The 12116-nt window shown below is 38.0% G+C and overlaps 2 protein-coding genes across 5 annotated transcripts; one reads left to right on the top strand and one right to left on the bottom strand.

Annotated features, from left to right (window-relative positions):
• The first annotated feature begins 2525 nt into the window (after positions 1-2525).
• Positions 2526-3588, top strand: LOC135651727 (lipid phosphate phosphatase gamma-like). The gene is made up of 2 exons (XM_065172105.1): positions 2526-3179; positions 3258-3588. The coding sequence occupies exons 1-2, from the start codon at positions 2577-2579 to the stop codon at positions 3462-3464; spliced, it is 810 nt and encodes a 269-aa protein (XP_065028177.1). The 5' UTR covers positions 2526-2576; the 3' UTR covers positions 3465-3588.
• A 424-nt stretch (positions 3589-4012) lies between these two features.
• Positions 4013-11210, bottom strand: LOC135651726 (phosphoinositide phospholipase C 2-like). Of its 4 annotated transcripts, none has more exons than XM_065172103.1 (10): positions 10865-11210; positions 9048-9244; positions 8119-8254; positions 7821-8042; positions 6756-6842; positions 6457-6671; positions 6144-6261; positions 4997-5146; positions 4822-4908; positions 4013-4521 (listed from the first exon to the last, which is right to left on the bottom strand). In XM_065172103.1, exons 1-10 carry the CDS (start codon positions 11156-11158, stop codon positions 4222-4224), a joined length of 1806 nt encoding a protein of 601 aa, XP_065028175.1. In that variant the 5' UTR covers positions 11159-11210; the 3' UTR covers positions 4013-4221. The 4 variants fall into 4 exon arrangements, with proteins under 4 accessions (XP_065028175.1, XP_065028172.1, XP_065028174.1 ...); XM_065172100.1 differs by having other exon boundaries at positions 6756-6836; positions 10865-11202; XM_065172102.1 differs by lacking the exon at positions 10865-11210 and adding an exon at positions 9473-9924.
• Positions 11211-12116: the final 906 nt, after the last annotated feature.

Genomic DNA, 12116 nt, shown 5'->3' with positions numbered 1-12116 from the left:
AGCTTAATCTATACACACGTCACATTGTGATCGACCTGATTCCTGAGAGTTCCTATTGTCAAGTAGAAACTAAACCATGACAAAAACATATGATGAATTAATTCATCTTTTAGACAATCAATCAAACACCTAATAACACGAGAAAATATTTTCCAAGATAACTAAAAGAGACAAATTTGTTTATCTAACAGCGTGTCCAAAATTTATTAGGGTCCGAAAAGCACCCAAGGATCGTCCAGCGAAAAGGAAGGTACTCGAGATATGAGGGGAGGGTTGAGCTCTTTAGAAAAGAGGTAGTGATGAAAGTCATATATGAATACGGGTTTGAAGTGCTTATGATGGAAAAGCTGTTAGATTTTATAATTCTTTATAATTGGATAAAATATATAATAGAACTAATTCGATTATATGCTAATATAGAAGAAGTCCATATTATAATAGGATTCGTTAAGGAATACCCTTGATCAATAAACTTTTATAATAATTTATCTTAGACCCTTTACTCTCACCTATAAATATACAAGATCACGGGCTGGATGGGGTATGCTATGCATCTCATAGACAACACAATTGAGAGATTACAGTTTCTCTTTTAACTTCCCTGAACCATTAATAATTGGTTATGTGAAAGAATAGGAAGAAATGAAAAGGAGAGTCTAGTTCTCTTTGCAGATTGATAGTAATTTTGGATCTAAAAGACAGTGTAATTACAAATCATATAAAGATCTTTTTAAGATAGTATCAAAAGATACACATCGTAAAATCAGATATAATATTATAGTAACAAAAGTTGAAGATCGAGGGCATTCTCTTGACCCGCTCAACGTCAACGGTCATGTTCGTCCCGCCATCAGAGCGGGCATCAAAGGCGGCCCTCACGTCCGCCTGGCGGTTGCGCCTCACTCCACCTCGTGAAGCAGAGGCAGCACTTGTAGCTCTCCATGTCACCAACCTGACTTGGGCTTTCTTCGGGGGTTTGGAGAAGAATATTGTGGTCGGGAACGGAGAGAAAGAGAGACTAGGTAGCGTCGGGAATTGGCCGCGTGTTAACCGTCCGAACGACCGCCCTACCCGCATCGTGGGCGTCTCCGTCGGAGGAATAATGATATGGATATGCAATACTGCTTTGTTTAATTATTCCTCACATGTGATTTCCTATCTGCTCTAGGGCAGGGAACACATAACTCGGTCCAATAAATATGGCCACATGTCCACGTGGCTTATCTAAGAGACGAAGGCCAGATCCAGTGGAGAAAAACTGTGTTCCTTGCCTCCATCTAGATAGGAGAGCTCCGACCTTCGGTTTCGGCGACTAAGATGGGTTGGGGCTAGTCGCAGACAGCTACGTTAAAAACCACCGGAGGGATCGCGACGGCGACGCTACCGACAAAAGGCATTCGTCAGGATCAAAGTGAACGTGGACGGTGATCGAGGCGCACACGTTATGGCGTAACGGGAAACTTGTTGCGGCTAACAGAACTCCATGTAGCATGAAGCGCGGCGGGGCCCAGAGTAATATAAAATCATACGGTATTATACGATGAATACAATAAAATTATTATTAAAGGAGTGTGCGGATATTACTGTGTATTACATGTAACTATACAGGTGGCATGATATTTAAAGCACAGATTCTAACAGCGATTGCTCGTTCCGATTATTTATCGGTTAACTTACCCGTCTAGGTTAAGGCAGCTCCACGGACACTTACATCCGAGGCGTGTTTAGGTACACTTTTGAATTAGGATTAATGCATATTTTAATTATAAATTAATATTTAATAACTTTTTAAATTATATTTGACCTGAATATTATATTAAAAAAATCAAATACCGATATTATCTCATGATAGCATTAAATTATTAAAATATACTATAATATCATCAAATTTTACAAGATTACAAGAATGATTTAGTGAGAATTCAAGATGATTTCTAATTTATAAAGTAAAATTTTATTTACTTACTTTTAAATTATATTTATTTATATTATTATATTTATTCTTTATTATATGTTTCAGTCATATAAAATTTTTTATAAGATTATATGCATACATTCATTTATTATTTATTTATTTACTAATTAATTTAAATAAAAATATTTATTATTTTTAAATAATTATTAAAACATTAGAAAAGTAAATTTATCAGAACTTTTGAAATATAAATTTGCCAAATAATACTTACATTTAATACATATTAAAATATAATTTTTATTTATTATTTATGAAATACTTTAAATATTTTATAATGGTACAGTCACTCAAATATTTTCCTTTAATTATATATTAAAATATAAATACGTTTCTAACGCAACGTTAGTCCATCCTCAACTTGCTTATTCTTACTTCGGTGACTTCGTTATTTTTGATATGACACATTTATCATTTCAAATATCAACAATTTTCTATGTATACCCTCCGGTGGACTTCCAACATGTCGATCATATCAATCATGATGGTCTGTCATTACAATCTGACGCTTGCGGGCTTTTTGAAACTTGACTTCCTGTAACTGGCGGTGAGTAGATCCAAGAAGACGAACGAGCAAGTTGATGGCGAACTTGATATTTTTTTTATGAGAATTATTCGACGCATCCACGATCAAAAGGTCGAACACCTTCCTTCCTTCGTTCCGCCCTCGGCCGCCGCTTGCCGCCCGCCGCCCGCGGATCCAGTACCTCGCTCTCGTACCGTCGCCACTGGGGAAATGGAGGACGCACCGGCCGCGGCGCTGAAGGCGGTTACATTGACCCACGTCCGGTACCCGCGGGGCGACTCCCTGGGCCACTTCCTGGCGTGGGTGTCCCTGATCCCGGTCTTCATCAGCTTTGGTGGGTTCATCTCCCACTTCATCTTCCGGCGGGAGCTGCAGGGCCTCTGCTTCGCCCTCGGCCTCATTATCTCCCAGGTCATCAACGAGCTCATCAAATCCTCCATCCACCAGTCCCGCCCCTCGTCGATGTGCGCCGTCCTCGAGGTCTGCGACTCCCACGGTTGGCCCTCCAGCCACTCGCAGTTCATGTTCTTCTTTTCGACCTACTTTTCCCTCCTCTGCCTCATCAACGGCGTCGGCGTCTCCTCCCCTAGCTCTAGACGCATCATCTCCCTCCTCCCGTGGGCTTCCGCCTTCCTCACCCTCTACTCGCGCGTCTACCTCGGCTACCACACCGTCCCCCAGGTGGCACCCGCATCTCTCGGATCAGCCAAGGATTCAATCTTTTGTGTGATAAGGGGAATGATTTGATTTATCGGTCAGGTGCTCGCGGGATCGACGCTGGGGCTGCTGCTCGGGGCCGGGTGGTACTGGATCGTGAACACGATGCTGGTGGACTTCTTTCCGGCAGTGGAGGAGAGCGCGATCGGGAGATTCCTGTACATCAAGGACTCGACGCACATCCCGAACGTGCTCAAGTTCGAGTACGACAATGCAAGGGCTGCCAGGAAGAAACCAGCCAAGGATTGAACGAACCCCTGTACATTGCTGGATTCTTTGTTCCTAATCTTTTAATTATCTTTGGTAGTCATTTAGATACTTTCTTGTTCTTACTCTTGAAAGTGTTTAGACTTATATCATTGGGTTGTGACAATGACTCTTCGTTCTCCAACCAAAAGGATTAAAACAGAATTACTAAAAGTTACAAGGGTATACCTATAATGTAATTAAAGAAACCCTAATCTCGATAGGATGATCCCCTATCGATACTCAATTACCCTTGTAAGGTTGTTTGTCACTCCCAATGATCAATTATGTTAGATTTGAAACTTCGAGATTTATAAGTCTGATATCCAATAGTGGAGTACTCATACAAAACATCCTTTGTATCTTAAGAATAAGGAAACTCTTGCCTACATCTCTAGCATATGCTTGAGAATAGTTTTTATATCTCTCCAAGGCAGAACACAAACAATAAAGACTATATACAACAAAAGCACAATATGAGTATATGATTTCATTGCATGATAAAATCAAATCAAAGAATATGTAAAGATATTTACTTTTGTGCAACCACAAAACATGAACATTGGAAGATAATTTGGATTTGTTATTTTTACAGAAACAGCAATATGACCTTACAGAGCAAAGTCAATATGTAGTTGCAAGAACAGAAAGAACAAGAGGATGTATTAATCCAAAGTTTTATGTTGTTTTATAGCGGCGAGACATGCTTCAGCTTTATATATGGAGATCACACGATTTATCATAAAATTGGATACAGACTTCAATGGAAAATGAAATCAAAGCGCATTAGCAGCTTCACAGATTTTAGGGTCCGACCCTTGCGGTCGCAAAGACTAACAGAGCGGATCCCGGTCCTTAATTCCCACACTGGCAGACAAGTCTGGCCAGCAAAGTCATCCTGGTCCGACACATCGTGCTCGAAAACTTCGATGCAAAGCAAAGCAAGTTCTGGAACAGTCAACTTGAACTCAAAGTCTGCATCCCAAACCGGCGTCCAACAATCCTTGATTGTTTGTGTTTTCTCCATTGTTGTATCAACTGGGACTCCAGCTATGCCCACCTGTTTCATCCATAACATGCCTCAAGTTCATAACTGACATGAAGATACATTGATATTCTATCTTCTACTTGCAAGTGCAAAAGCAAACTGTCTGAATTAGGCTATAAGAAATATGCTTTCCATGAACATGACACAACTAATGCTTAAGGATTGAATCAATTCATCAATAGCGTGAAGGTTAATGATGAAATCTAGTAGCATGAAAATAACCACATCATATGTATTCTTCCTTGAAAGGATTGAACTTACCCATACTACTGATACATTGGCACAAAAATCATGTTATTTCCTTAATCTTACCCTTGCATAAAAATCTGGTGGTGAACATGTATCGAAATGTGATTTATGGTAATCAAAGCGCCACCCGTCCCCGGTGTATACCGTCACCTGATATTAAATAGCATCATGTTAATATGAATGTCACAAAGGTAAAATAACTGTTGAGATATAAAAGCAGAATATGGTCAAAATTCACCTTCAATGTTTTCATCGGTAGCAATGTAGCTTTAGGATCAAAGAGTTGATCTGGATTATCATTCAACAGTATATCTGGCTTCTTCACATATCCGCACCCTCCATTCGCTTTGAACATACCATGCAACAACCAGAGTGGTTGCCCATATCCCTGTGGTGAAATATTCATATCCATGATGGAATAAAAATTGAATAAATTCTTCTATCAGCTATTAGTTTGTGATATATTGCGGGTATTCAACGTCAACTATTAGTTTGTGATATAATTTGGACAAGCCAGTGGAGAATTTTATTGGAACAAACTCGTACACAAAAGCAATCTGGCAAAACAACCTAGTTTTAGACTAACAAAATACTCTATATGCCAGTATAACCAACCTACAAAAAATATATATAATAGCCTTGAATAAACTTCACAAACATATACAATCATCCTACTTCATGTTCCAAGAAATGTGTAGATGATGGATGAAAGCAGAAGAATCTTCAAGACTTCTAATTACAGCTAAAGCCAACAGAAAATTAGTTATCTTTGAAGGCCTAGCTACATAAATAAGGATTGAATGGATTAGAGTGCTCTGTAATGTGCATGATAGATAATTTGTAACCCCAAGAAAGTTAAATGGATAGAATCTATAACCAACTTGCAGGTGCCCCTTCCACAGCATTAAGTCTGACAGAGATCACAGACTTCACATCAAAAGAGTCTGAAGAATGAAAAGCGGTAGATATGTTTGCTAAAAAGTCAACGGAAAGCCAACTGTACGATGAACAGAACACAGAACATGAGATTATGGCAAATATTTCCGGAAAATGATTCAGCACATCTAACTTTGCATATTTCTGGGACAATCTCTACAAGAAAAATAAGATTCAAAGAAAACCATAAATGCAATTATAACATAAGGGAACGCTAAAAGAAATAAGGGATGTCTTGCAGAACTACTGTATCTAAAAGAACCATTAAAATTTCTCAATAATGCTAAATACTGCAGGATAAGTATAAGGTTTCCATCCTGATATAGTAAATTAGAATCAGCTCCAGCTCTGACATTCTTTATCTAGCATCTACTATGTAAGCGTCCCAGAATGAACCTACCTGTAGGGGTAAATTATGATCCTAAGTACAATAGAAGCAAAACAAATACCTGCATGTTTAGTGCAACCATCTGTGCTCCATGCATCCAACCAAGCAACGGTTTGTAATTAGAAGAAGTAATACGTGTGCCCTTTGGGAATATCCTTAACAAGTTTCTTTGAGTGAACCTGGAAACATCATCAATCAGCTTCCTAGTCTTACCTCTTTTACGTTAGGCCCATAAACACAAAATCAATCCAATGAGAAACAACGAAAGACATTCATCAGAGAGGAGAGATTCAATTGCAGAATCAAACATGATGACACAAATAAGCAGTAAGAAACATATGAAATAAACCAAGAAAGACCTGCTTCTACAATACCTAATAAGTTCAGTTCCATGGGATGATGCAGCTTTCTCAAGTGCTTGTTCACTTAGGCTAAGACGTGTAACTTTATGAGGATCAATCTTCAGTGCCTCGGTTAAGTCACCCTGCAATTTCTTTGCTGCGATTGCTATTAGACGCTTGTATTCGATTGGTGGTTTTCCATTGCCCTCCTCAGGATCTTCTTCTTGATAATGTTCATTTAGTTCATGCTGAATTTGTCAGTGAATAAGATGCATATTTGAATTTCACACTGCAGAAACTACCAAGAAGGAAACAAAGAAATTGGTACTGACATCATTAGTTATGGCTTCATGATCCGAAGCTTCTTCACTCGATGCTTCTTCATCTGCTTTTTGCCCTTCATGCTCTTTTTCCTTGATCTTGGTATTAAGGTAAAGAAATTAGTTCAAGACCACAGGATTAAGCTAGCAATATGTAATATAAGAACACTTTCAGAGGAGGGGTTAGCATTAACGGATATGATGATAAATGAAGAAATAATATAATTTGTTTATAGGAAACTAAGTAGGTAAGGGGAAATCTACGAAGACGGGTAATAAAATATATAAAAATTAGTACACACATAAGGTCAAATATAGAAACAAAGTAGGTATATTTGTAGATAAGGATGTCAAGGTTGATATTGTAAAGATGAAAAAAATTGGGCATAAAATTAAATTTTGTTTTAGGAGAAGAGATTCTAAATGTTAAAATTACTTCTGCCTTTTCAGTTGGATTACATGACCAAACCAAGAGAGAATTTTAGAAAAATTTAGATGGAGTATTTAAGGTATATCTTTTATTCAAAAACTTATCATCAGAGGCAACTGAAATATGGTTATATAGGGAGAATTTTGAAAGGTTTGATGAGGGTTTGGAAATGGAGAGAGAAGAATGGGGTTGTTTTAGGTGGTTGTGGGGTTTTGGAAATAAACTCGTAATTTCACAATTGTTTATCCTCACCTCTAAAATAGAATTGAATATTCAATTACTCTCAAGAGCAGATATAACTATAGTTATTTTTTTCTCACTAGAAAGATACAATTGCTCATAGATATTGTAAAATTATATCTAACAAAAGTTTGACTAATCAATGGTTTCAAAAACATGATTTAGGAGATATCAATTAAACAAAGACAAAGATAGTTTTACTAAAACTAGATGATAGAATTCTAAAGATAATGTACAAAGCTATGAAAGAGAATCATCTAAAATCTACTGATAGATAATATAATGAGACAATGCGAGACAACTAGAATTGCTATTGCAAATACAGATAAAGGAACACTTAAGAAAACTTTACTAGAAACAATAAAAAAAATTGAATATTCTTAGTTTAACTAGAGACATTGCCTTACAAAAAACTTGGTGATGGGATAAAACAGCCGACCACAAATAGTTGGGACTTTGTGGCTTGTTGTCGTTGCCAGTGATGTCATCTTTGTCTTGGATTCAGGGTACTCTTTTGGTGGTTTAGTGGAAATCATAATCCTCATCTTTAACTCTTCCGGTGAAGGAAATACTTCTGGAGATTCCAACATTGGAGTATACAGTATTTTTCCAAAAGTTTCAGTTAACATCTAGAAGCGAAATACAATGATCAGGTCATATAATTTAGAAGTACAGCATGCAGTGTTGAGAGAAATAATATTCTACCTTAGCTGCTTTTGCTTGAAGATTTGGAGTTAAATGATCTTCAAGAGTAATTATGACTGGGTATGGAGATGATTTAAAGGCATATTCCTTAATGGATCTCAAGCATTTAATAAATTTGACGGGATGAGTCAGTGTCCTACAGTTATAAGTAAAAAGTTTTACAAGTACAATTCTTGAAAAACATCCATAAATCACCAAGATCATATTATTTATGCCTCTAGACAACAAGTATAACAGATGATGAACTGATGAATGCTGCAGATATAAAAATTCTTGAATCAGCTATAAGGTGCCTTTGAAAAGCAAAATTTGTAAGCTAAATTTCAAGAAATATATAAAATTTTTCATTGCAAGATCACTTGAGAGTTTTTTTTTTCCTTTTATTGTCTCCGGTTCTCACTTGACATATATGCGGAAATCTAGACCCCGGCCTTGGGCCACTCAGGAGAGTTTATCCCTTGCATATATATACATATCTACATAAGAAAAAGTCTGCATATATCTATCACTCTATATCCAGGTCTTCTGTTTTCATTGAGCAGATGCCTCGGATGTAGTTCTGTTGACATGATCAAAGGGTAGATATTTCACAAGTTTCTCACATCAGAAAGGTTATGTAATGATGTAGGCCTAGATCTAATGCTTCCATCTAGGAAACTGGCACAAATGTCAACAGTAGCAGAGAAAAAAAGAGGAGAATGTTCTCTCTTGTGGATGCTTCATGATAGCATACCAACACATACCACTACTTGTCTAGCTTTTTCAGTAATAGCGAAACTTACTTCATGTGATTATATTACTTAAACCTTGCAAAGTTTTATGATTGTTTCACTCATGCAAGACACAAATTTTTTAATACAATTATACACTCAACATCGCATGAGCCAATGTCATATTGCAGTTTGACTATAAAGGTGCAGTTCAAGTACCTCCCATGAAGAACCTTCACATTATTGTTTCTTTTATTCGGCCACAGATCCAATTCGATTACTCTCACCCCTCTTCGCAAAGCCTTTATGATTGGAACATCACTGCTATCGCTACAGAGTTGGTTACCTGTTAAATACGAATTATGGCCCGTATATATGAAATAATGGGAGAGCGGGGCAGTCATGTCCTGGTAGACCTGAAAGAAAAATGAATCACATTATCAGACTACCTATCAATCTACAAATCTCAGAGGAATCTGGTCTTAAAAGCAACTAAGAATTGACATCTGATCTCATAAAGCTTGTCGTTGAAGAAGTTGTATATAAAAAAGCTCTCACGAGCAAATAAACAAGCATTTGGTGTGCAACATTTTGCCACTGATTTAGCCGAACATCAATCATAAGCTAAACTCTACAATCATAACCTTCGATGTAGGCATACAATGCAGCTTGCAACAGACGATTTAATCATGTGTACTGATGCAGATTATTCCTTCTTCTGACATTTTTAGCGATGTAAAAGTTCGTTCCATGACAAAGACTTCTAAATCAAGCGTAAATTAGAACAAACTAATGACGCGTTCGATTGTCCTGATTCTTTTCAGGAATTTTAGCTTCTTGAACGAACCAAGTGGCCGATTGGCGGCCTCGACCGCACGCCTGCCTTCCGCATTCAAACATTGCATTGCGTGGTCCATCGCTCCGGAAAACCCTGTCCAGCCCTGAGGGCTCCCTCACCCGCAGAAGAAGCGGGAACTGACGAGCTTGGGGAATGGGGAGCAGGGCCACCCCGGTGTGGCAAGGGAGGAGGCAGCGGTGGCCGCGTTCGCCACGGAACGAGGCGATCACAACAGGCCTCCTTCCGTGGGTGGCCCTGCTCCCTTGGAATATATATATATATATATATATATATATATATATCCTTCTTAAAGAACAAAATGACATATTTATTCTTATAAGTGTGCATATATTTTTATGTTGCGTAATGGATCATCAATGATTAGAAAATAATCAAAAGAGAGTTGGAATCTTAAAGCATGAACTGACCAATTCCATGAAGCATTAATTTCAATTAAAATTTCAGAATCCTTACACTAACAATTAACAAACACAACATTTCGGGATAAATATATAAAATTAACTGAAGTGTTCTTTTTATTAAAGATTAAAATACTTAGAAAATAAAATTAAAGGCATGACGTGCCTATCAACTGATCTTTCCAAAAGGCACAATAGCTGTTCTCGCCATCCTAGTTTGCTAATCTATGAGCTGAGTCATTGACTCATACCGGAAGTTGATGCAAATTAATCTTTAATTTTCATATATTTTTTAAGTATTTTTCTTAGGTTTTTAATCTAAAAAATATTCTTTTTTTTTCTCCTTAATTATCACTTTTGTCTTGTTAACATTGCTCATTTTTTTCTCGTCTATCACTTTTATCATTTTTCTTATTAGGTGAAGAAGGATGGACGATACCAATGATAAAAAGATAACGAGGTCAATAAGTAAAAATTAAAAAAAGTTAGAAAATGTATGAGGAGGAAGGATATTTTTAAGATTATAGAAATTAAGTTACGAAGAAAAAATAAAAACATAGATGCTATTTGGGAAAAAAAACTAAAAAAATATATGAAAAATCATATATATATATATATATATATATATATATATATATATATATATATATAAAGTATTCCGCTAAATTTCGTGTTCATCGTCACAAAATACATATTTCATCATCATCGTCATAAAAAAGAAAGTATCTGTAGAAGGAAGGAGACCATAGCAGAGAGAATAAAGAACACACATCACATACCCCGGGAGAAGAGGGGTGAGCGGCGTTGTCGTCGGAGAAGAGGTAGCGGTAGAATTCGTCAACGGAAAGCCCTTTCTTCTGCAACTCTTTGAGGTACTTGGACTCCTTGATGGCATCGTTGACGCCGGCTCCAGATTCCCCCTGCACCTCCTTCATGAAGCGCCGGAGCTCCTGCTCCCGCATCACCCCTCCCTCCGAGTACTGCCCGAACACCTCTTGTATCGCCTCCGGCGCCTCGCCCGACGCCGCTCGGTAATGGCGCCGGAAGAAGAAGCACACTCTGTAAGTGGTCATCTTTGTTTGCTGATAGGTTGGCAATATGTCGTATGAAGGGAAAGACACACACACACACACACACACACACACATATATATATATATATATATATATATATATAGGTAGATAGATAGATTTACATATACAGAGAGAGAGAGAGAGAGAGAGAGAGAGAGAGAGAGAGAGAGGTGGGCCTTCCCACTCAACTTTCTACTGCATTGGCTTGCATGCAAGCTTTAGGATGATGCAGCTTCCTCAGAGATGATGCCTTTCTCTTCCTTGGCAACCACGTCTTGTCATATCTTTGCCACTTTGGTTCATGGGGACCCATGCGATATACGTTCTCTTGCACTTACTCTCTGCAAGTGTCCCCAAAAGTTGCACTGCTTGAGGCATGCATTAGGGCATGCAATGCGTTCTGCAAACAATGCTCTCTTTCCTACAATCTCTGTACTCTCGACATCATGCTTCTCCCAGTTGGCAAAGCTGTGACAAGATGCCTAGGTTTCATGCGAAGCAAGCTGAAAGGGAATAACTCATATATCCTTGTGCTAGGGTTTGCTTGATCCGCAGAGAAGAACCTGCGACCTTTGCTTCTTGTATCGATCACATCTCTTCAACCCCGAAACAAATATGCATCAAGTGTTTCTCTTCGCATTGGAATGAATCGGTGCATGCTTGAGAGAGGGGATGTTTATGGTTCGAATGGGATCTACCTGGGTCAACGTTTTCGCTTGTGCATTGGACTAATTAGTACAAAGGTGTAGAGTAGGGTTGGGAGGTCCCAAAAGAAATAACTCGTACTTGGACCATTGGACTACTTTGAGGTCGATCTTATCGCTTTGGATAGTTCTCTTCAATAAAGGGCTATTTCGCGTACAGTAGGCCACACACTTAGCAATCTTGTAGACTGCATGGAATGCACGAAAGTGAGGCGAATATTACGGTGGAAATGGACGAACGTGATGTTGAAGAC

This window comes from Musa acuminata, chromosome BXJ3-10, assembly GCF_036884655.1.
Source record: "Musa acuminata AAA Group cultivar baxijiao chromosome BXJ3-10, Cavendish_Baxijiao_AAA, whole genome shotgun sequence".
NCBI lineage: Eukaryota > Viridiplantae > Streptophyta > Magnoliopsida > Zingiberales > Musaceae > Musa > Musa acuminata.
The sequence above is the reverse complement of the archived record's forward strand: the minus strand, read 5'-3'. Positions and strand labels throughout refer to the sequence as shown.